The sequence below is a fragment of the Hipposideros armiger genome, unplaced genomic scaffold (genome assembly GCF_001890085.2).
Source record: "Hipposideros armiger isolate ML-2016 unplaced genomic scaffold, ASM189008v1 scaffold_129, whole genome shotgun sequence".
NCBI classification, from domain to species: domain Eukaryota; kingdom Metazoa; phylum Chordata; class Mammalia; order Chiroptera; family Hipposideridae; genus Hipposideros; species Hipposideros armiger.
The window spans coordinates 2,726,143-2,751,257 of NW_017731479.1; the positions used below are offsets into that span (position 1 = coordinate 2,726,143).

The 25,115-nt window shown below is 49.1% G+C and overlaps 2 protein-coding genes and 1 pseudogene across 2 annotated transcripts in view; 1 reads left to right on the forward strand and 2 right to left on the reverse strand.

Annotated features, from left to right (window-relative positions):
* Positions 1-3,260: 3,260 nt before the first annotated feature.
* TCHP (trichoplein keratin filament binding) overlaps positions 3,261-25,115 on the reverse strand; it is a 23,347-nt gene continuing 1,492 nt past the window's right edge. The window contains exons 3-5 of the mRNA XM_019649153.1: positions 6,452-6,637; positions 5,644-5,787; positions 3,261-4,625 (exon numbers count right to left, since the gene is read on the reverse strand). Coding sequence (XP_019504698.1) covers positions 4,593-4,625; positions 5,644-5,787; positions 6,452-6,637 — 363 coding nt within the window. The 3' untranslated portion in view covers positions 3,261-4,592. The remainder of the gene's footprint in view (positions 4,626-5,643; positions 5,788-6,451; positions 6,638-25,115) is intronic.
* GLTP (glycolipid transfer protein) overlaps positions 11,208-25,115 on the forward strand; it is a 37,668-nt gene continuing 23,760 nt past the window's right edge. Inside the window, exon 1 of the mRNA XM_019649152.1 lies at positions 11,208-11,454. Coding sequence (XP_019504697.1) covers positions 11,352-11,454 — 103 coding nt within the window. The 5' untranslated portion in view covers positions 11,208-11,351. The remainder of the gene's footprint in view (positions 11,455-25,115) is intronic.
* LOC109386210 (60S ribosomal protein L29 pseudogene) lies at positions 12,923-13,399 on the reverse strand (annotated as a pseudogene).

The window sequence follows — 25,115 nt, forward strand, 5'->3', positions numbered from 1 at the left end:
GACGCATTTTTGCAATGAAAAACAGAAAAAAATACATCATGACTTTTCCGACAACCCAATAAATGGAATCATAGCATGTGACCTTCTGAGACTGGCTTTTTTCATAATACCCATCCAAGTTGTCCAGACACTGAGGTCCTAGTGAGGGGACCCGGAGATCGTCACAGCACTGTGCCTTGACAAGAAACGTTCCACACCCATATCTGGGAACGGGTCCTTAATTTTCCTGCCAGAGGGTGGGAAGTAAGGAACAAAGTTGTTCACTTTTATCTGGTAGTTTACTAATTATCTCTAGTATTTGCCTTTTCATTTTTTTTAGATAATATTTCCCCCTCATTTCAAAGATTGTATTTTCTGGGTACAAGCTAGAAAAGCACCCAAAATAAAAAGTATCCATTACCCCAGCTTTGAGAAATACCCACAAAATATTTTGTTTCCTTAAAAATGGGATTATGTAAATATTGCTATTCAACAACTTTTTAAGCATTTCATTTTAATGCACTGCATAAAATCCCAAACTCAGCCTCCTAGTGTTGGACATCTAGATGATCAATTTTTGCTACTGTAACTAATGCTATGAGGAACATCTTTGTACCATCTGATTGGTATTTATATTTCCTGGGCCAGGAGGCAGCATGATGTATTCAGAGAGGGCTCCTGGAGGGCCAGCCCGCTTGGGGGCTGGTAGGTCAGGGAAGCATTTGGGGCTTGGTCCTAAGTGCAGAGGGACACCATTGAAGATAGAAGATTTTCATGTCAGGTGTGTGTTTGTAAAAGATCTCGGACTGCAGGATGGAGAAAAACATGAGGTAGATGGGCGAGTTCAGGCAGAAGTCAGTGGTAGTCAAGAAAGATGATGGTGATGGGGCAGCTGGCTGGCTCAGGTGGTTAGAGCGCAGTGCTCGTAACACCAAGATTGCCAGTTCGATTCCCCGCATGGGCCACGGAGCTGCGCCTGCCACAACTAAACTGAAGACAACTACTTGACTTGGAGCTGATTGATGAGTCCTGGAAAAATAGTTCCCCAATAAAAAATCCTTTTAAAAAAATAAAGACGGTGGTGAGAGGGGGCAAAGTAATAGACTTGGTGATTCCAGGTCAGTGTGACAGGACTCAGTGCCCCTAGGCTTAGGGCTCCTGTGGCGGGCAGGATGCACGGTGATGCCATTCCCTTATCTGAGAACACTGGAGAAGGGCCAGATGGTGTTTGCTGTTGTATTTTTGGTTAATGACGGGAATTTAGAAGAGATCATTTGATCGTCTTGTGATGAGTTGGAGGCACTTTTGAGACACGTAGTGGAGATGTCAAAGTGGGGGTGAATATAGGAGTCTGGGCTGGAGATACAGATCCAGGAGTTACTGATGTGGAGATGGTGCTGGAAGCCAGAGGCCTGGCTCACATCACCTAGGAAGGAAGGCCTGTGAGGTGAGGAGAGGCCTGGGTGTAAAGGCTGGCACCCCTCGAGTTACGAATGACAGAGGCCAAGCTCACTCTGCAAAAAGTGCCTGAAGAAATGCATTTGTATCGTCAACCCAGATGGAGCAGGAAATGTACCTGTTAACTGTAAGTCAGAATGCTCATGGTTTGTCTCAGGAGTACAAGTCAGCAGCACGAATGACAGTGCCATGGGCTTAGGTAATCTCACCCAGGGGAATCCCCACACACCACTGTTCTCTACCCTAAATGTTTCTACACAGAAGGATATACGAGGTCACACAACTAAGTTTGCAAACCCATCCTAGAAAAAGCGCTACATACCTCACTGCTGAATATCACTATGATCACCTTCAAAGTACTCCCCTTGAGAAGCTATGCACCGACCCCAGCACCTAGTCCACCCTTCAAAGCAATTTTGGAACTCTTTTTCTGGAATGGCCATTAGAGCTGTCATCCTATTACCCTTGATGTCCTGAATGGCATCAAATGTCTTCTTGTCAATATTTCCTTTATCTTCAAGTAAAGAAAGAAGTCACTGGGGGCCAGATCAGGTGAGTAGGGAGGGTGTTCCAATACAGTTATTTGTTTATTGCCTAAAAACTCCCTCACAGACAGTGCCGTGTGAGCTGGTGCATTGTCGTGATGCAAGAGCCATGAATTGTTGGCGAAAAGTTCAGGTCTAACTTTTTTGTCTAACTTTTTCACGCAGCCTTTTCAGCACTTCCAAACAGTCAACTTGGTTAACTGTTTGTCCAGCTCGTACAAATTCATAATGAATAATCCCTCTGATATCAAAAAAGGTTAGCAACATCATTGCAACAAGTTTGAGAACTTAATTGTCTCACCTCATATGATGCTCTATATTTTATGAACACTGAAAACTACCTAAAAACCCACATGGTGAAAAAATATTCATTGTATCCATAAAGAAATATGGATGTACTGAATAAATTTATTGCACAAATGGTCCCTTCAGGTCCCATGAGTTACAGCTGGCTCTGCGCCTGCCAATGACATCTGCTCATCCGTGTTCTGGTTTGATTCCTGTCACTGTTCTTGTTCAGCTTTGTAACTTCCCCGGGCCTAGCCCTGCATGCATCCTGCCCTAGAGAATACGTGCTGAATGAGCCGAGAGTAAAATCGCACATACTCAACAAAATGAGAATCATTTTATATTAGTGGCTTCAGTACCATCTGCTCTAAAGGAGTTCAACTTTGTAGAAGAATCTGCAGAAGAATAATCTAGAAATCATTAATTTTACAGTAAGTAGAAAAAAGGACTTAAAAACAGTAAAACCAATATATGTATAATAGCCACAGCACAATCAAAATATACACGAGGTAAGAGGAGTGTTGGCTATACCAGAACTAGTAAGACAGTGGAAGCTCTAAATTTAGAAACAAACATTTTAGAGAGGAAACACTGAAATATGAGACAGTCGAAAACCAGTGTAACAGTTTTTAATGCTAATAGGACAGATTACCAGCAGGCTTCAAAAACAGGAAATTCAAAGAAATTCAAAATATTCAGTAAATATTTGTGCCTATTTACCAGGCCTTCTGTCCACATCAGTTGTATCCTGGAGCTCAGGCAATATGATTCCTAACGCCCTTCGGCTTACTGAGAAGAGGCTCCGATGGACATGAGAGGAGAGACAACACCACTTTCACAAGCAGCATGAAGACAACCTAGAAAATGTGACCAGTCATAGAGAATATCCCATCCTGTAGGACACGTGGATTAAACCAGTAAAAGTCTGGCATTCTAGACAACCCACTTTGCAGCAATTAATAAAAGCAACACAACAAAGCCTGGAAGCGATGCCATCAAACCAGAACTTTATTTCACAATTAATGAACCTCTGAAACGGGGGAAGTAAATACAAGCATGCATAATAAAAGTGGTGGTGCTCAGGGGATGGCAGCCACAGAAATTCAAGACAAGAAAATGAAAAACCGATGAAGGATGCAGTTTGCAGCTCAATTTGTTTTTATAGCACAATGGAAGTGAAAGGCAACACAGCCCTCAGACTCAGGATTTTTTTTATTAAACTCTGCTTTTTAATAACTTGGAACAGTAATTAGCTGTAATTTACTGAGCTATGGAATCCTGAACACAATGTAATAAAAAACTGAAACCTCAGAGGAAGAATATGAAAAAAAAGACAAGTTATAAGAATAGGATTACTGCTGCAAGGAACTTGCAGCTTTCTGTAGGGATTAGTCTAGAACCATGTCACCTTGATGTAACAGTGCAAAGAGAAATTTCTGGCTGATCTGTGGTTGAGTCTGACCTAGTTTCTTCAGGTTCAGTGCCCATTCTTCTGGGCACATAAATTCCAGAATGCTGATAGCTGGGACTTTCCTAAGACCCTAGAAGCCCAGTGTCATGCCAAAAGAGTAGCCATCCAAGTGACCTTTTGGGTCCCCTTTGAGGCTCAGTAACGTACGTGTTGGGATCACTTCTCCCACACACAATGCTCTATGGAAATTCTACCAAAATGCTTCCTAAAGGAGGAAAGACTCACTTTTCACCATCTTTCTGGAAAGCATCCATGGACCACATCAGACTGCCTCAGGGTTCATAGTTCTTTTCTTCAGAGAACACGATGTCATCCTTTTGGGACCACTAAATTAATAAGCCCTGAAATAAACGTCCACCAAGACCTACAAGTCTGTCTTTCACAGAAGAGTTCAATTTAAATGGCAATTTTAAAAATCAAAAAACCTCCCTCACGTATCTCGAGCTCGAGCTGGAGGCGTCACTGGAGGTTGACAATGAAGGGTAAGACAACAGGAGATCATGAATCCTGTCGTGGAAAACAGCTTGGAACTTGAGCACTGATTTAGAATCTTACATTATTTATAAATATGTTACAAGACTGTGAACAGCATTGTCAACGTGTGACTATGAAAGCCCCCCTTTTCTCGGATAACAAAGGCAGGAAAGGGCCTCCTACTGGATGTTGTGGATCTACACCACCTTCAAGTCTGGCCAGACCCTTGATCCATTTGAACACAGACCTGAACGGGCTCGCTGAACTATTGTTTCACAGTGACCTGAACACTCAAACAGAACGCTGTAAAACTGTCTGGCGGCTGCCTATCCAAGGCCTCAGCATCCTTGTTCGCTGTGCTTATAGTCCCAACGAAGTCAGTTCCAAGCAATTTTGGGATGTCCGTAAGGCTAAGGAAAGAAAGAAAACACAAGATGGATCAGATCAGCCGTTCCTGGAGCATTGCAAATTAACACATTTTAAGTAAGAGCCAAAAGCATAGTATAAATGGCTGTTTTCATTTACAGCTGAAAAAGTTTGACCCTAAGCTACCAATGAGGCACCTAATGACTTTTTTTTTAAATACCAGCCCTAAGTAACATTTTCACATGTGTTGTGTGTGACACTCACTGACCCACGGTCAAGTAAGTTTAGAAAATACTGTTCCATGCACCTCAAGAGCCCCAGCTGGTTAGGACATCAGCGTTCTGCAGCAGGTATGGTACCTGCTCTGACCGTTTCATCGGCTGCCCAGCTATCTGACCACAAAGGAGCCAGCCTCTCTGTCCTGCAGCTCTACAGAGCGCCTGGGTGGCCCTGGAAAAGGAGGGGCAGAGGCGACATGCCTGCTGGGCCCTCAGGCCGTTCCTGGGGGCTTTAGCCATCAGCCCCCTTGGAGCAGGGGTGACAGCCTTTGCTTCCGTGTCCCCTATGGTGCCCTACACAAGGGATCACTCACGTACTTCAAGAGGCAGCAAAGGAAGGAAGGGGACGAGGGGAGAGGATCAGACAATGGGGAAAGGCAACCAGAGATGCCAAGAGGATGAGAGGAAGGACACAGGCCCCGTTCACCTGGGCTTTGAGTCTGGACAGTCAGGGCTGTGGCCAAGGCTCTTCTTAGATTGCTTTGTCCCCAAAAGGGCTCAACAAGCACGCAGCTTAATAGTCAGGACCTCAGCCCTCGTGCTGCACTGACAGGAGCCAAAGCAAAATCACCTCAAAGGCTGTATGAGGCCCAACCAAGGACTGAAACATACCCTGTGTCAAGGTTCCCTACTAGTCAAGAAAAGGAAAAACACAAGAGAACAGCAAGGAAGAACCCGAGCTGGCTGCGAAGCAGAGCTGGGCACAGAGCTATGCCCAGTCCTGGAGAGCAGGGGCCCAGCTGAGTGGCCCAGCCATGATGGCCCGTCACTGCAGGCTCCTTACCTTGGGCCGGTAGCCCCGCTCAGCCATCATCTTGGCCTCCTGCTGCAGCAGGGCGTTTGTGAGCTGCTCTGCCTGCCTCGCCTCCTCCTCTTCCTCCTCCTCCTGCTGATCTGCTTCCCACGCTTGCCGCTGGCGCTCTGCAACCTGGGCACAAAGAGCAGAGTCACTCAAGACAAGGCCCAGGGGCAGCGGCCTGCCTCTGATGAAGAGGGAAAGCCTGTGCGTGGACCCCAGCTGGAGAATCGGAGGTAAGGAACAGCCATGGCAAGCGCCAACAAGTGGGGAGGGCAGTCACGGTGTGGATTACAATATGGACCTTGTAGAAATCTCTGGAGGTGGCCGTGTGTTTGGAAAGATCTTTAAAGAAAATACTTCAATTACAGTTGACATAATATTAGTTTCAGGTGTACAACATAGTGATTGGACATTTATATAACTTACGAAGTGAAGGAAAATTATTTTGTGTTACCTACTAGGTAACAAATTGAATAGTGAGCTAAAGGCTTTCAGATGGAGACAGGAAAAGGAGATGGTGGACAGTAATGACAGCCTTGCTTCCACATGACACGAGGACCTGGAGTGAAGGCTGAGCTAATCAGGAGGATCAGGATTTTAGCTGAAAATAAAAAGGGATGCGCTGAGCTCTCCAGCGTGGGCTTCTTAGACAAGTACTAGTGTCAGGCTGTGGAAATAAGTCAAGGGCCTTGAACCCCGTGCCGCGATGACGCGGGAACCAGAGCAGGGCCTGCTGCCTGCAGCTCTCACCCCCCATGCTGAGGGCGCCTCCCGCCCGCGGCCTTGGCCCCACCTGGGCTTCCAGCTCCTGTTTCCGGGCTGATTTCAATTCTTCACTCTCCTCTTTCTCACGACGAGCTGACTCTCTTGCCTCCTCAAGGTTTTGAATAAGTTGCTCCCTGTGTCTTAGGGATTCCTCTTGTGCCCGCCGGTTTTGTTCAATCTTTTCTTGTATTTGTTGCTGTCTCCCTGTCAGGACCTAGCCTCGGCAGAAAGGAGAAAGGCAAGTTTTAGTTTGACTCTAACAGACCTCTGTTCTACAAGCCGTGGACAGGCTGCAGCTGCCCCGAGACCCAGCCTAATCCTCAGCCTGAAACCTAAATACGCGACAGGAAGGTAAGCCCAGACTACAGAATCAGTCCTGACCATGTTGCCCATGCATCCTACCCACCCCGGTCACACACAAAAGATCTGCAGGTTATGCCTTATGGAGAGACAGCTGAGCACCAAGGAGTTCAGAGGAGGCGGGATGGAACTCCCTCCACAGGACACAAAAACACAGCAACCAGGTGAGTCTCACCCCCTATTGGTGGGCTCTAGAAAAAAGAAGCAAGCCACAAGCCACACAGGTGGCATCTGGGTCATCCCCCCAACCTTTTGAAAGTTTGGCTACAGAGCAGGATTATGGACCACCGCCAGCCCAGACCACCGTCAGGACTCGGGAACCAGGAACGGCCAGAAGCCACCCACCATACTCAGCAGTTAAGTATCTGGAGGGAACACGTAAAGTGGCTATAACTAGGAGGAACATTTTAAACGGGGAAAATCAAAAGATGCTGGAGAATATGTAGTATTCACAAAAGTGAAAAGGTACCAACTGGGCCCCATGGATATTCTAAAATGTAGCATCCTAACATGCACAAAATATAATTTCCATTTTAAACCACTGTAAGATAACTTTCAATACATGGATAATGAAGACTCTTTTCCCCAAAAGATTTCCTTTTAGTTGGGGNTGAACATTTCAATCCAAATGCCATTAGGTGGGTCCCCAGCAAGGTAAGCATCAGCAGCGGGGGTGATGGGGAGAGGGTACATGTTGGTCCATGGAGAGGTGTCATAGCCCAAAGGAGATAGGAAGAGCTCTGGCCTGGTGAGGGTGGCCCCGGTGAGGGTGGCCCAGCTCTGGTGGGCAGAGCTCATGTGAATGAGGAGGGAATCCTCAAAGAAAGGCAGCCTGGTATGAGGGTGTCGGAGCCTGAGTGGGGTGTAAAGGGCATCTTTGTTGGGGAGAGGGCAACATCAATGAAAAATTTTACATATGGGGGAGATAGGTCATATCAGTGAACATATTAAAAATAATGAGAATACCAGGATTCTCACTGTCAGAGGAGGGAGTTATTAATATGGAAAGGGAAAAAACCCCACTAGAATTAACCCTGTGACTTAGATTGAAATTGGACCTATTAGGGTGAACTCATGGTTTCCAATATAAATAGATGACCACAGAAACATATACTTACAGATATAAGTGTGTGTGCGTGCACATGTGTGTAACTCTGTCCACTGAGAGGATCTCGGAGCAGTGGCACCCCAATAATAATAAGCACATGTCGATCTTGGTTCCTAAATACCATTCTTCATTAAAAGAGACCTGAACTCTTTGAAGAAATGGCTGGTTTTAGGACTAGGGCAGATAAAGTACAAGATAAGTCTGGAATATATTGTGCCAGACAGTAAAGAAGTGCTTTAAGAATGATGGTGACATGGCAAAAGCACAAAGAAGCCAGCTTGAAGGGGCTATCACAGGCCAAATCTAGGATAATTTGAGCACCCCTCCAAATAATAACAGTAATGGATTGTAACCCATGGAATCAAGAGTCTGTACTGATGGAAAGAAATAAATGGAAAGTTGGATGAGAGATGGGGTATTTACCTAGTCTCAAAGTAACTCCCTATGAAATGTTACTTAATTTCAAAGAGGGAAAGAGCAGATTCACATTGGAGAAGCTTGGAAGGCAGCACCTTACTCAAGCAATCAAAGTTAACATCATCAATAATGGGACAAATTAAGTCGTGTCATCTGTTATGATGCAATGAGGACACAACATGACTTCTGTGATATTTCATGATGCACAGAATCCACAATCTTCATCTAATCTAAGAAGCACAACCTGAATGCCTGATCTATTCCAAAGGAAACACCAGACCAATCTAAACTGAAGGACAGTCTCCAAAGTAACTGTCCTTTCAAAAGTCTCCAGGTCATGGGAGTCATAGACCAAGGAACGTTCCAGATTGAAGGAGACTCGAGACAGGAGTCTTACACGCACATAAAATCTTGAACCGAACCTTTTTGTTACAAGGGACATTATTTCGATAATGTCCAAATAATGGTGAAACTTAATGAGGTCTGAGTATTAAATGGTAAAAATGTATCAATGTTTTAATTTCCTGGATTGTGATTCTGTAGGAGAACATTCTTGTTTGAAGGAAATACACATGAAAGTATTTAGGGTGAAATGGGCATTGTGTCAGCCACTTATGTCAGATGAAAAAAGAAAAAGAAATAAATGTTTTGTGTGACTTACCTAGTGTTGTTTTTTTTAATTTGAATTAGTTACCAACATCTAAAAATCAGATTTTACCCTCAAATCTAGATTCCTGACTTCTCTTGAGAAATCTGAAACCCTAACAACTCTGGGCAATGAGTGGCCAGGTGAACAGCCACAGTGTACTTTCGATGGACAATGTGATCCCCAGTTCTCCACAGTTCTCACCACTCCTTACTGTGTAATACCCAGTTCACAGCATCCATGTATGCTACCAGCCCAATCCCTATCATGAGCTATGAGAACGTAAGCATCTTCCCCAGAGCCAGCACTTAAAACACTTGTTGAATGGATGGGTGGGTAGACAAACGAATGGATAAGTGAACTTTCAAGACACTCCATTAACCCAGAGCCATGACCTATCTCAGCACATCTAACTATGTTCCATGGCAAGAGAATGCTTCTAGACTTGATTTTCTTGTATCAGCCATAGTCTCTGGCGGTTTGGCTGGGATGGGGCAAGTTGAGAAATCAGGGTGTCGTCGGATGCTGGAGGTCCCCATGTGGGTTGTGATCTCTCTGTGGAATTCATGGAGGTGTCTGAAAGGTGGGTGAGGTTCTGGCACTGAGTCAGGGTGCTGGGAGGGCTGGTGATGCTTTGAGGAGATGGTATCTTAGGATGCCCGAGGTAGTGAGGCTGGGTGTGGTGGGAACAAACCAAAGTTGATGACTTGGGCACCTGTCAGTGGGAGACTGAGCTTGATGGGACATGTCAGGACTTGGGTTATGAGCAAGAAGAGATGATGGCTTTCTCTCCCCCAGACCCCCTCACTTCTTGACTGTACTTGGATAATGCTCTTGGTTTGGAACAACCTCTACTCCCATCTGCCCCCTGAAAGATTACATTGAAAATATTCCATAAGCTTGGGCCACTGTTTTTCTGGCACTAGTGAGAAGAATAACATCCAAACTCTATACCACCCCCTGCGTAATTAAATATACTCCAGCCCTGCTCACCTCTCTGGGCTTCACTCCATTAGTTCCACTCCCTCCCATTCCATCCCCTGGTCTCCCTGGTTGCTTGCACACACCAAGCTCTTTGCAACCTTAAGGCTTTTGCACAGGTTCCAGCCACCCTGTTTGTCTCCTACTTCTCCTTCAGGTTTCAGCTCAAATGTAGTCACCTCTTCAAGGGTACTTATTGCCCCCAACCCCCTACCCCCTATATCGGCCATGCCCTCAGTCACTTCACTCTGTTTCATTTTCTTCATTTATACTTATCAACGTCTGAAGTTGTCTTCTTTATTTGTGTATGGTATTGTATTTTGTTGTCTCCATGAGAGCAGGGATTCTGTACCTTTCATCACTTTATCCCCAAAGCCTAGCACAGTGCATGGCACATAGTGGGGGCACAATGACTATTTACTCTGGAATGAATGAGAAGCTCTCAACAACGGTGTGCTAGATTTTTGGAGAAGGTGAGCACTGGGTTTTAGGACACCAGCCTCGGTGGGTTGTAGCTGAGGCGATTTGTGCTCCAGGTTGTGGCAAGCCTGTACCCTCGGAGGTTAGGTTTCCGGAAACATGAGCCCAGCCAGGTGGTGGTTGAGTTGGACTGTAAACTGGGCAGTCGAGGTCAGGCTGGACCCGATTTCAGGAAATAGGAATCCCAGTTAGGCATGGCTGAGTTAACCTGTGACTTAAGCAGTGAGTGATCAACAGCTATAAGATCATTGAAGAAGAAGAATCAAGTGTCCCCACTGTTTGTAGTTAAAGAGAACTGTGGAACCAATGAGTGATCAACAGGTCACTTGGGGCTGTTGGAGAATAAGCTGTTTTGGGGGAAACGGCGTCCTGAGGGGCGCTGGCTGGGTTGGGCTGTAACCTGGGCTGATGTGTGGGTTGTGAGTTATGACCTGGGCAGCTGCACGCCTCCATCAGGCGAGTAACTAGTCCAGGGCAGCCCGCCCGGGTTGGGGAGACCACGCCAGGGGCGGCAGGAAACACTCCTGGGGAAGTGTCACCTGGGCGAGGCTCACCTGGGCGGACCTGGACCCACGAGTCCGCGCGCTTCTGCGCCAGTGCTGGCTGGTCCCGTCCCCTGACCAATAGGAGCGCGGAGGTCTGCGGAGATGGGCGCGGATTGGGTGGGTGGGCTCGGCGACGGGCGCGGATTGGACGCGGGTGGGCGGAGGCGGGGCGAGGCGGCGGGGCGGCTGGCCGCTTAGGCGCTCCGCCGGCGGGCGGCGCTGAGCGCTCGGCTACGCGGGCGCGGTGAGAGCGGAAGTGGTGACGCTGGCGTCCCCAGAGCCTGCGGCGGGCGGCAGTGACGGCCCCAGCGCTGACGGCGGCGGCGGCCGGGGGGGCGGCGTAGATGCCCGCGGTGCCGGCTGGGGCATCACCGCGGGCCTCGACCCCGAAATGGCGCTGCTGGCGGAGCACCTGCTGAAGCCGCTCCCCGCGGACAAGCAGATCGAGACGGGGCCCTTCCTCGAGGCGGTGTCCCATCTGCCGCCCTTCTTCGGTGAGCCGGGGTGAAGGGGGGAGCCGGACCGCAGCGCTGCTCCAGAGCGCTTCCAGATGCACCCGAATCCTCCTCCTCCCGAGCATTTCCAAACCACCCCTCCCCTAGACACCCCAAATCCTATTTCCCCAGGCGCCCAAGACCCCCTTTCTCTCCAAGCACTCCAGATTCTTCCCACCCCGGACCGCTCCCAAATCCTCTCCCGCCACCCAGCAACATGTCACATCCTCCATCTCTTCCCAGACATCCCCAAATCCTTCATTTCTCCCAGACACTACAGTCTTCGTCTCCAGACACCCCAACCGTCCATCCCCTCAGAGACCTCACATTCCACCATATCTATCAGGTGCACCCGCCCGATCTTCCACTGCCTTGGGCTCTCATTCGTTTATCTTCCCCAAACGCCCCTTATTCTTCCAAACCCCCATTTCTCCAATCTTCCCAGAAAGCATCCCACCGCTTCTCCCCCAGAGTCCTTCATCCCTCACCCCATCATTCCTTTCTTCCCTTTTAGAATGGCTCTGAACTCGCTCCCCTTAAAATGACTCCTCTGCTTTCATAACCCCTGTCTTTTCCTTATATTCTCCCAGCATCACCCTCATGGGGCGGGTGAACCCTTCTTCCCTCAGAATTCTCCCAGTTCAGACCGAAGACACCCCCACCACACACACACACACACACACACACACACACACACACACACACACGCACTCACACACTCCAAAGGAAGCCTGGGGGGAACCACCTAAAGTTTTTCCTCCNGCCCAGAAGCAGAGCACCTGGTGCATCTCAGATTAGCCCATTCTTTCACATCTCTCTTTACTTGGCACATGTTTTCTCAGGGTTTGCCCTGTCCCTTGCATGAGACTCCCCATGGTTACCCTCCTAATGGTCCCTAGCCCTTTGGCTAAACTCACCTCCGCTTTTTCATATTGTGTCCCCAGTGGGCAGGGGAGGCAGCCACCCACTGTGATCAGCCCAGGCAGAGCTGCCCACCCAACAAAAGAGCCCAATACATAAATGATCCTTGGTGGGACTCCCCAAGTGTGGTAGGAACTTCAGAAACATGTGAGAGACCTGGCTTCAGGTCCTGATTTTGCAGCTCTTGTGTGAGGCCCTTCTGCTCCCTGGGTCTCAGTTTCTTGATCTGTATAATGGCCTTAAAGGACCAAACATGCTCCATTGGTGGGAGTCAAGTGCCTAGGACTTGACTGGCCTTGTCCTGGAAGCCTGAGACCGCAGGCCTCTGAGCCTCTTCTGTTGAACGGCCATCGTTAGCAGCCCCACACTAGTCAACTTCTCACCTTATGATTACACAGCTGCCTGCAGCTCATCAAGCATTTTTTTTTTTAACAGATCCTGTCTCAGGTTTATTTTACAAATAGCACAGCAGGACACCAGCCCCATGCAGACAGCAGTCCAGGGGTCACACCCGTCCTTCCATCCTCATATCGGCAGTCAGAGGCCTCTACTCTGGAGCCTTCATGGGAACCTGGGTACCTTTGGGAGCTGGAGCCTGAGCTGGAGGTGAAGCTGCAGCTGCAGCCAAGGCCGGGGTCTTGGTTTGAGCCTTGGCCTTGGATTTTGCCCGGCAAAGCCCAAGACCCTTGGCGATGCAGGCACAAGCATGTTTCGCAAGCTTGGGGTGAGCGATGTAGGCAAATCAACTGCGTTTGCGGCTGCCGCCCTTTGGGATTGGGCTTGACCCCCTTGGGCTTTATGGGGGCCTTCGTAGCCTCAGCCCGTGCACTCAGGGCCTTGGCGTTGTCGGCCTGCATCTTCTTCAGGCCCTGCTTGTTGTGCTTCTTGGCAAAGCGCATGTTCCTCATGGACTTGGGGTCCATACCTTAAGAGATTCGTATCTTTGTGATTGGGGTTTCTTAATGCCATTTCTGTGCCTTTTTTGGGACTGGTTGTGCTTGGTGTGGTTCTTGGACTTGGCCATGTCTGCACTGAAGCTTGAGGCTGGAAGAGAGTCATCAAGCATCTTTACAGGTATCTTTTCCTTTGTTCCTCTCAGGAACCCTGTGAGATATTTTATTGTCCCCATTTTGGCGTTGCCTAAACCAAGCCTCAGGTAGGTGGCATCACCTGCCCAAGGAACAATAGCTTGTAGGTGGCAGAGCCGAGATTTGAACCCAGGTCTGATTCGAGGGCCTGGGCCCTCTCAGCAGCAGGGATCATCACCTTCCCTGCTGTCATCCCAGTGCCTGGCACAGAGTAGGCACTCAATAAATATTTGTTGAGAATGAATGAGCGGATTCCTCACTTTTGAGTCCCTCTCTTCCTTCTCCAAAAGAAAAAAAGGGAGAGATGGTATTGAAAGAAAGCAAAAAGAAAGACAAAAAGGAACTAACATTGTTTGAATACCTACCATGTGCCAACCCTCCCTCCAGCCTGTGGAGATTTCTGTCTCCATTTTGAAAATGAGGAAACTGAGACCCTGAGAGGTCAAGCAACTCTCTTGGGGTCACACAGCAAGGACCAGGAGAGTAGGATAGACACCCATCCTCCAGAGCTTGTGAATCTCTGTCTGCTTTTCCAGGAGTGGTTGGCTTGCAGGTGTGGCTCTTCAAAAAGGCCACTAGATGTGGACCAGCTGGGCCATATAAAGTGTTCAGCAAAATTAAATATTTAGTGACTATGGCACACAGGGGGCTGAGAGGGGAAGCCCTGGCAGGAAACTATCCAGGTGGACGCTGCGCACCCTGGGCCCTGGGCCAGCGCCCAGTTATGAGAGGCTGTTCTTGGACTTGTGTCTTTGGGTGTCCTAGCATGGGAGGAGAAAACAGGAATGGGGAAATGGCGTGATAACGCGGAGCAGCTCCCCATTAGCTGAAATGTGACAGCGCTGGAGGCTGTGCAATGCTCTGCCTTAATTAACAGGTGGCATTGCCAAGGTGCATTTATCTATGCTAGGTTTTCACAGCGTTTCAACATCAGCTACTCAGGCTTCTCCCCTGGGTGGGGCTCCCACCTTCCCGGTAGACAAAGGATGCAGAAGTAGACAGGCAAGTTCAAAGGCCCTGGGGCTGCCTCTCAGAGCCCCAGTTTTGTGTTTTAATAGTCAGAACACCAGTAATTATAATAAATGTAGGTGTTCCATGAGAAACAAGTAGGAAAGGGCATTCACCAAAACACAGTGGATATCGCTAGGGGGCAGGATTAGGGGAGATTTTCATTTTTATTTCTCTCTCAGTTTTTGATTTCACGATGGTCACTGTTACTTGTGTCATTAAAAAGAAATGCCTTGTTGACCAATCATCACAACCTGCATTTCCATCAGGTGTTATACTTTATGAGGTACTTTGAATGCATGCATGGGCTCTCAACCCTGGCTGCAGGTCTGAATCCCCTAGAGAGCGTCTAAAAAAATCCTGATGCTGGATTCCCAAGATAGAGGTTCTGATTTAATTGGTCAGGGATGGGGTCTGGGCATCTGTATTTTTAAAATTAATGTTTTATTTTAGACAAGCTTTAAATTCACAGAAAAACTGCAAAAGTAGTACAGCGAGTTCCCATATGTTTTGTATCCAGTTTCCCGCCATGAACATTCTGTGTACTTCTGTAGGACAGAAGCCTGATGGGCCTCAAGGGGTTAAGTTCAAGGTGTCAGCAGGACTGCATTCCTTTCTGGAGACTCTCAAGGAGAATAGGTTTCTTTGCCTTTGGGGCTTTTTGGAGGCTGACACATTTCCTTGGCTGCTGGCCTCTTTCTCTGTCTTCAAAGTCAGCAGAACAGTGTTTCCCTCACCCCCCATTCCCCAGTCACATCTCCTTGGACCACAGCCAGGAAAGCTTCTCCACTTTTAAGGTTTCATGTGCCCAACTGGATAATTCAGGATAACCTTCCCATCTCCAGGTTTTTAACCTTAAACACATCTGCAAAACCCCTTTTGCCATGTCAGGTAATATAGTCCCAGGTTCTGGGGTTAGGAGGCGACTTTGAAGGTCACTGTTTCATCTGCCACTGGAAGAAAGACGGACGTGCCATTCATCGCGATTAACTTTTAGTTACTGTCATTCAGTTTTATTTGTTTTTGTTTTATTTTCCGCCTGGACGCTGTGGCATCACTCCGAGCACTCCTGGCCTATGGCGCTCGCCTCGTCTCTCCCAATGTGGAGGTCATCACCTAGAAAGAAACCTGTACAGGTAAGCCTGCCCTCTTCAGGTGTGTGTCTGCACCTTCATTGGAGCCTCTTCTGTAAATCAGGGGAGCTCATCAGACCTTATTCTAACTCCTATATGCAGAGGAAGTTGGAAAATGGAATTCTGTTCTAGAACCTTCCATCCAGCCTGCTTTCATCTGCTGGAATACATTTATCTGATGGAATGGCACTAACTCTTTTTGGTATTTGTATTATCTCTCAAGGCCAGCCTGATATGAAGAAAGGAACCTCCGTTTAGCTCCAAATGATTTCATATCTCTAAGCTTCAGTTTTCTCATCTGTACAATGGGGATAATAGTACCAGCTTGTTATTAACAGCCTTAACCAGTGCTGGGCACAGTAACAGGACTTAGTAAATGATAACTGCTAGTGTTATAACTGCCCTGATACTGACAATTTTTGGCCTAGTACCAGCCTCAATAAGTGCTGGCTTTAGCTCCCTCTCTTCTAAAGGGAGGAGCTGAGAAATTGTCATTTATTTGCTCACCACCTGTTGATAAACTCCTAGCCATTCCCCCAGCTTCTCTGCTCAAGCCTCACCCTGACTGCAGTGGGGCATTGACTCTCCTCCATGAGGTTCAGGCATAAATCCGGATTTGTGCAAGCCAGCCGTGGTGGGCCCACACCACAGTGACTGGGCTGAGAGTGAGCCTGGGGCCCAGTTCTGCCAATGACACTTGAGGGGACGTTTGCGGGAGGCGGGGTAATGTTTGCTGGGAGTTGTCATATCTGCGGTGGACCCATGGTTCTGCTGCAGCTGTCATCTCACCAGGAGGAAGCCACCTGACANGCTGCAAATCATCGGTTTTAAATAAGCCTGGACTGCACCTGGCTGTGTGTCAAACGTCATCAAGGGCACTGCAGACAGACAGGGCTGGGGACTTGTATGCTCTGCATAAAGTAACAGGGACAATAATTTAAGAAACACATGTACCAAGCTCTTGATACATATGACCTTTTTACATTACAATCACTCTATTATTTGGCAGTGGAGGAAACTTAAGTTCAAAGAGGTAAAGTGACTTGCCCAAGACCACAAAACCAGGAAGTAGAGGAAGTAAAAGAGCTGGGATCCTAAGCCACGCAGGGCCCAAGCTCTGTAGACTGCAAGAGGCACGCCCTGGCTTTGGCAGCCCCCAGGGAGGGATCTAGTCCAGGTGTCACACCTGCAAGTATTCTAGGTTAGCGTGAAGGGCAGATCCCTCATCTCACATATGGAGAAACTGCGACCCAGAGAGAGGAGTCGATTTTCCCAGGTCACATAGCAGTCTGGGGACACCACTGGACACTTGAAAGCAGAGAGTGCTGTCACTCCAGACATCTTTTCCCCTGACCCAAAAGCTGCCCTGCCGGTGTGCAGGGTCTATCCAGTGCCTGGCTGTGATAGTGCTTAAGGAACGTCTTTTGAATAAGCAAAAGACCAGGGCCCAGGCCAATTCTCAAATTCAGAGTCATCCAGATCTAGGGGGCATAATCTGCAACCATGGGCCAAGTTTAGCCTGCGGCTGCCTGTGTACAATCTCTGCCTTGAGACCGGAAGGCTTGACATGCTTTTTTCCCTGCCCTGTACGCCCCTCGATACATTATCGTTCCAGCAGGAAAGAAGCACAAGATGACTGCTGCGGCCGCCAGCAAGAAGCAGTGCTGCTCCCTGAATAAGCTGCATCCCTCTCGCAGCCTCAACATCCTCATAGAACAAAAGGGATCACAGAGGAAAGTGATGGTCTCAGAGCGCGGTGAGGCCGAGTGAAGACGGGAAGACCGGCCCCCGACTGAGCCCAAGCTCCGACTCACCTTTCTCTACGCCCCGGGGTCCGAAGAGCGCCCGCCCGAGCTCCCGCTAGCCACAACCAAGCCCGCTTGTCCAGCGGCCACCTTCCCGGGCAGCGCTAACCAAAGACCGCGGTTTCCCGGCTTGTTGCCCGAGCAACAGAACGGCGACGGAACGCCGCCAGGGCCAAGCAACAGCCAGCGCGACACCGGACGCACAGAAAGGAGGCTGTGGTTTTTTTTCTCTGGCGCCCCCTCGTGGTGGGCGGGAGATAACTCGCCAATATCACTAGTCCTGGAAATGAAGGATGAAGGAAGAAATCCATTCACTACACAAAATTCCGGATGGTGGTTACCTTGGGGAGGGGGTAAAGGTTAGGATGGGGGAAGTCAGGGGGATACAGTAGGGGAGGAGAATATNGACACACATGCACAGAGATAGATGCACAAAAGGCTCACTGTAGCCATTACGGAAGAGGGAACAGGCAGAAACAACTCAAACACCCGTGGGTAGGGAATTAGCTATGATGTACATCGATACAGTACATCTATATAGAAAAGTGAGGGAGTACTGGAGGCCTTGAGCTGGGAGAGACGTCCACGGGGGCAGGAAAAGCCGCATGACAGGAACAAGTGCAGAGGTGCTGCCACCTGATGACCACAGTGACGCCTGGCTAGCAGGCAGGGATGGGAGGAAACGGTTTGCTTGCTCACTGTCCTTGTCCCAGTCTTCGGGAGGGAGGCCATTAAAATACTCAACAGGAATACTGAGCAGCTAGTAAAAAGGAACAAGTGCTAAGGAGCATGACTGTAAAGGATGAGATTTACTGTTAGGTAAACGTGCTGAGGAATGCAACTTCTGGTGCATTAAAAACAAACAAACACCACTTCCCTGTATGTGCATGTGCTCGTGTGTCAATATATCCAGAAAGGCACACGCCAAAGCAGACACCTCTGGGGAGAGGCAGGAATTGCAGGGGCTGGTCCAGGAGGAGTCTCACTCTGGGTTCTACTTCTTACCAGGACGCACTCGTTACAGAGCAATGGCAAACATGGTTTTCTAAAGAGGGTTAAAGGAGGGACAGGCTGTCTCTTCAGACTTACCAGTTCCTCCTGGATCTGCTGTGTACGTCTACTGAGTTGCACGTTATACTGATGTCTCAAAAAGCGTCTGAAAATGAGCAAAATACGGGTCACCTTCAGTGTCTGATCAAGAATTAAATGGAGGTTAGATGGCTACTTAACTACAGGTTGTATCCTTCCCGATTTCAGGGATACCAATGCAAGTCTCAGAAAGCGAGAGGCTCTGAGAAAGAGGTGGGGGCAGCCCCTCTCACACGCACCCCAGCTCCGCCTTCTGCCGCGAGGCTGCCAGCTGCTTCCTCTCTTCCTCCAGCCTCTCCAGCTCCCACCGCTGTCTCAACAGATTCGCCTGCTCCTTCTTCAGTTTGGTGGCCTGTGGTTCACGACGACAGTAACCCCAGTTAAGATCACGAGAATCAGAGCTTCCTTCATCCCTCATCTCCATTTTCAACTGACACTGTGACAAGGGCGGCCTGGCCACCCGCTGATCACAATGCCCTCAACCTCGAGCTCTGAGTGCCTTGGCCCAGCTTAGCTCACTCATTCATCCTAACTCGGCTGAACCAATTCCTGCAAGAGCCTTCCCCAACCCTGCGGACAAGGATGAGCCCCATACTCCCTGCTCCCCCAGGACCCTGTATTGTCCACGCCTTCCTGTCACTTACCAGCTGTCTCCTCCACCTGACGCTGCTTCTGCTGTGAGGGCCAGGACTGTGAGCCTTGCTCACAGCACCCAGCCCAGAGCTTAGCACCTACCTAAGTAGTGGGCACTAAAGGTCCAGGTCTTGAATCATTCAGGCCTGGGGGAGGGGAGTGCTCCCCTCATCTGAATGGGAAGGTCCAGCCCTCTCAGGGAAACTGCACTGTATTCTCAGAACAGCTTTAGGGACCAAAGAGCCTCACAGGTTGTGCCTTGAGACCCCCAAACCTGCTTGCCAGGGAGAGCTGAGTGCTAGAACATCAGACTAAGTCAAGTCTACTTTGTGCACGGGAAACTCCAAGTTCTAAGGCCGCTCTCAGACAGCAGGTCTCAAAACACGTCTGAGAGAACAGGTTGCTAACATTCTAGAATCTGGGCACACGAATACAACCTTAGGAGTACGGAAAAACCACAGATGGGAGTAAATGTCAGAAGGGAGAACCCAGTATTGCTGCATTTTTTAGACTCACCTCCCCGATATGATCGCTTTTTAAAACAGTGTTTGAAATGCCCATTTTGTCACAACAAGCAGCTGAGAGGTAGCCATGTGGCCGTGGGCAGGCCCTCACCTCCATCTCCTTCGCCTTCAGCTCCTCCATCTGCTGGAGCAGCGCCTCAGCCTGGAGTTTATCCTCCAGCTGCCTCCTCTCCTCTTCCGCTTTCATCCGTTCGAACGCTTCCCTTCGGGCTGTTTCATATTCATTTTCATACCGTTTGTTCTCTTCCTTTTCCGTGGCCTCTTGCTACATGGGGTTAAATAAATCCAGGTCAGTGTGTGCAATATGCAGCCAGCAAAGACCCAGCGCCCCCAGCCGTTGAGCCAGCTGCAGGCCCGGCTCGTCAATCCAGAGCAGGCCACTTCTCAGCTGCGTAACCCTGGGTGCTGCCTGTGGGACCCGTGGGCCAGATGCTCCCCTGACGGATGCAGCTGGGGAAACACAGCACGGTGCCCGAGAAGGGGGCTCAACAAAACACTTTCCAAAGTGAACCCAGAGGCAAAGCGATGGGTTCATGGAGATGTGGACTTTTATGCCCAGAGGTGCAGCTGTAAGCCAAGGTTGAGAGTTTAGGATGCATATTATGTCACAGGAGACTGCCAGCAACAAAAATGCCCTTTAAAACACACATTCGCCCTACTATTGATCAGCCCTGGTCACCTGGTCTGAGTCTGTCCCTGGGAATGACAGGATTCTGTCTGGTACGTGTAAGAGCAACACTCAGATTTAACATGTGTTAAGGAAAGTGAGAAACGGCCTGTTCCTGGATTGGGGTCATTAACATTGAAAACAAGAAACAAAATCCAGAGACACGGAGACAGCCTCCCGCCATAGCACGTGGGCCTGTATCCAGAGTCATATACCACACCTGCTTTTTTTCTTCTTTCTGCGTTTCCCAGGAGTTTATCACATGCTTCTTGTGAAGGTCCAATTCAATCTGAGGGTGAGAAGGGGCAGAAAATTAATGTCCTCATGGTTCATCCGATAGCTATTCACTGGAGAGCACAGTGCCACGCACTGGAATGTGACCATGACTTCCTTTTGTGAGGACTCGGAGTGGCCCAGGTGTCTGGTAAGGGAGCACATGATGACGCCAACACATATAGTCTGATTACAAGTCAATAATCAGAAAACCAAAGGACCAGGCAGTTCTAAACCAATCTCAAGGATTGGAAGAAAGTATCAGAAAATGTTCTCCTGGGTCCCTTGGAGTTGAGCAGGAACTGGTCAGTAGACACCAAGGTGAAAATACCAGCTCAAAGGCCATCCTGGCTGGTGTGAAGCAGGCCAGGCCCCAAGGCAGCAGGAGCTGGTAAGGGACAGACTCAACCCTCTGCCTGGCTCCCCAGCACTTCCTCTGCAAAGTAGGAGCTGTCAAACATGTGCTCCCCGTATTAAAGGACGCATGCTCTAGTAGANTGGATAAGAGCTTTCGTGGCTTGGACTGAATTCCTTTGCCTTGGCTGACTTTCTGAGGATAGGCCTGTACCACGTGCAAAAAGCATGCTTTCTGGGAAAACATGTGGTGTGTGGGACCCTCACTTTTAGAATCAAAGTATAATTCTTAACCCATGACGGCAGCTGGGGAACTGAGGTCAACGATTCCTCCCCAGTTCTCTCTGGGGGTGACAAGTCCCTCTGCTGAATCTGATGTCACCACAGTTAGGGAACCACCTCACCCAGCTTGGTGGAGCTCAACCATTCAAATCCCTCACTTTATAGGGGGAGCCGAATCCCAGAGACAGGGAGGGTGTGTCCAAACGAAGTTAAGTGGCAGAGCCAGTGTATTTAATGAGAGAAGCTGGTGGCCTCAGTGTGCGGAGGTGGAAACGGAAGCTACAAAGGGGAGGAGATGGAGCCAGTCCCTGCTTAGCAGTCATGGAACGTCTGCTGACCTGTGCCCGTGTGGCTTCCCTTCATCCTCACAGTGTCTCCAGCAAGTATGGGTTATTGCAACCCCACTTTTCAGATGGGAAAACTGACGCTTAGGGGGGTTGGGCAGAAGACTCTCATGGCCTGTATAGTGAGTCAGGGTCCCCATCCCAAAGCCACTCTACCTCCATTCTGCTGGGCTGTCAGATAATGGGTGCAGTCCATGAAGATAGGGCATCAAGCCAGGCCTTGTTTCCATGACTTTCCTGGACATGGGTACCCACTGGCCATTCCTGGATGGCAGAGAGCCTCCACTTCCTAAGTTCCCAAATTCAATGGAGATAGTGTTGAGGCAGCTCCCTTCTCTGCTTTAACCTTGAGCCTTCCTCGGCTCTTCATTTCCCTCCGCATGAAACCCACACCGTGAGCAATCCACTGGATCCCTAGCTGACCTCGCCCACCACACTGGCCTTTTCTTTCTCACTGCCAATGTTTATGCCATGTTGTTTCCTCTGCTTGAAAGGCTCTTTCCCCCTTCTAACTCCTCATCCTTTCAATCTTGTTGTAAATGCCCCTTCCTCTGAGAAGCCCTCCATGATCCCCTCTAAGTCAGGTGAATTTTTTCCTCCAAGGTTTTCATTGCTGTGGTAAATAAATGATTTTTAAAAGTTAACATTCTTGGGCCAGCTGAGTGGCTCAGTTGGTTAAGAGCATGAGCGCTAAGTAATGGGGTCGCTGGTTCGATTCCCACATGGGCCAGTGAGCTGCCGCTGAGCTGCCAACAGGTGGCAGGATGGCTCAGCTGGTGAGAGCACGTGCTCCTAACAACAAGGTTGCCGGTTGGACTCCCGCATGGGATGGTGTTCTACACCCACCCGCAACTAAGATTGAACACAGCACCTTGAGCTGAGCTGAGCTGAGAGGCCGCGAGCTGCCGATGGGTGGCTGGGTGGCGACTGGACTTGGAGCTGAGCTAGCTGCACCCTCCGCAACTAAGANCTTCCAGGGGAAGCACACAAGGCTGTTGAGGTCTGGCTCCATCTGCCTCACCAGCCTCAGCTCTTGGGGCCCCCCCACTTCCTGACATCCCAGCCTCACAGCCACTTGTAGTTCCCTGCACTCACTCTGCTCTCATGACTCGGGCCTGATTCTTCCACGGTTGCCTTGAACTAGAATGTCCTCTGCTTACCTCTACACCATCAAGTTCATGTCCATGTCCTTCCAAACTCCTCCATCCCAGCAACTCCTCTGGGACGCCTCCATGACCTCGACTGAGCTGGGGACACTGCCCCAATGCCACCTTCCCAGGCCTGCCCAGCACCCTGCATCCTGTACTGTAACAAGCTGCCCACTGTCTCCCCCACTGGACCAGGAGCTCCCTAAGAGTAGGGACCACCTCTAATCTCCACGCCCCCACAGGTGGACACGGCAGCAGATGTTCGATAAACGGTGGTTAAACAACCAAATGAACCAGGTCCCCTGCGTGGTGCTCTTTTCAGGTGTGGGGTGCTCCCTCTTGTCTCAACCCAGCACAAGATGCAAGTATAACAAGTCAGGAAACATGGTTTCATCTAGTTAGGCAAATCAATGCAAGGTTCTCCTTGGTTTTCACCTCTCGAAGTTTGGGGTCGTTCTTTTTCCAGTGTTCATACAAGAGCTGTTCAGCAATCTGTCAAAAAAGCATAAAAAAAGGACACCTGATGTTGCTTTTCAAATCCACTCGCATCTTGGATAACCCACAGTGGAAGTCAGCTCAGGTTAAGAGTTCTTCCACTGGCACACCATCACTGCACCTGCCCTTCAAACCTCCCTGCATTGCACCCCCAGGGGTCCTGGAGCCAGACACCTGAGTGGGACCGGACAGCATTGACAAATGACCCTTACAATGATGACGAAAGGGGGGCAAAAACCTGATGTTACAGATGGGTCCTAGGTGCTACGGATCTACTTAAAAATATACAGCAGGCTTAAAACCACAGATTGGGGCTCACCATTCCATGCAACTACTTTGGGAGATAACTACACCAGTCCCAGGCTTTGTGGGACCACAGAACTAGAATAAAGGAAAAAGGACTTTGGCGTCATGATGTAAAAGGCCAGAGAGAATAAAGATGACGCCTGCAAAACACACGTGAAGAACAACATAAGAGTAAGCAGTTTTCCCAGCTGGCTTTGCAGTTAACTGCTGTCTCATCAGACCTGAGTGTCCAGGGGTGACCCACATGTGTGTGTCACTGACAGGCTGGGGAATGCGCCTAAGGGTGGTGAGAATTTACCAGTTTCCTTTGCTCTTCCCGGGCTGACTTGAGATTCTTGTGCTGTTCCCGGATTCTTCTCTCCCGCATGTTCATGCTCAGCCTTAGCTCCTCCAGTTCCCTGGCCAGCAGGTCCTGCTCCTCCAGCAGAAGCTGCTGGAGTCTCTCCCGTCTGGCCTCCAGATGCTTCCTCTTCTCCTCCTTCATCTTCTCACGCTGGAAGGCGTGCATGCTGGGTGAGAAGGAGCCCACCATAAGTCAGTCGCGTGACAGTCAGATGGACCAGTCTGCTCTGCTGTGTGGGTACAGAGGCTGNGAGAGGCAGGAACAGATTTTCCTCTAGAGCCTTCCCAGGGAGCACAGCACTTGACTTTGCTCCAGTGAAACACATTTGGACTTCTGGACTCCAGGACTGTGAGGTTATGAATAAGTTTCAGTTGTTTTAAATCATCAGGTCTGTAGTCATCATCATGGCAGTCACAGGAAACTCATACTGGAAGTAACTTGCCCTCTGTCACATGGCTAGGAAGTGGAGGTTTGGGCTTTAAACAGAGTCAGTGCTCAATAAAGGTTACCTGTTATGGAGATGACCAGTTAGCTCAGTTGGTTAGAGCGTGGTGCTGATAACACCAAGGTTGCTGGTTTGATCCCCGCCTGGGCCACTGTGAGCTGTGCTCTCCCTAAGAGTCAATTATGTCATTGTGGCATGAAAGCAATGTGTAACCAATGATCATGGCTGTTCCCCAATTAAAAAAAAATGTTACCTGTTATTATATTATTACTATGCTGCACATGGGGAGGCTGAGTTATAGGATGAAATGTCAAAGGACCATGAACTTGGCCTACTTTGTCCATTCCAACAGATGTTGTTGGGAAGAGACAGACTGAGTCACCAGGATTTGATGATTCGTTTGGGGGAGAAGCTATTAACACTGGGTGGAGCTGGTTCAAGCCAATGATGAAACTTCGTAGGGCGAACACCTCACCCCCCACTGAGTCATTGCCAACCAGTAGAATTAACTCTACTGGCCAAGCTGGTCCTGTGAATTTGAGAGGTGGTTTGCGACTGATGGAGCAAGTATAATGGCCCAACAGTCCAAAAAGATGAGGTGGCTCCTCTGTGTCTGGCCGTATTTCCCCCGCAATACTTTATTTATTGTTTAGTCCTCTGTCCTCTTTGGTTCAGAGTAAACATTCAATAAATATTTATTGAATGCGTGAATATCTGCCCCACTACTCTAAGTAAAGACAGGAACTGATGGCCCATAGCTAAAGCCAGCTTGCCAAAGGTATATGTGGCTCCTCCCCTCCCCT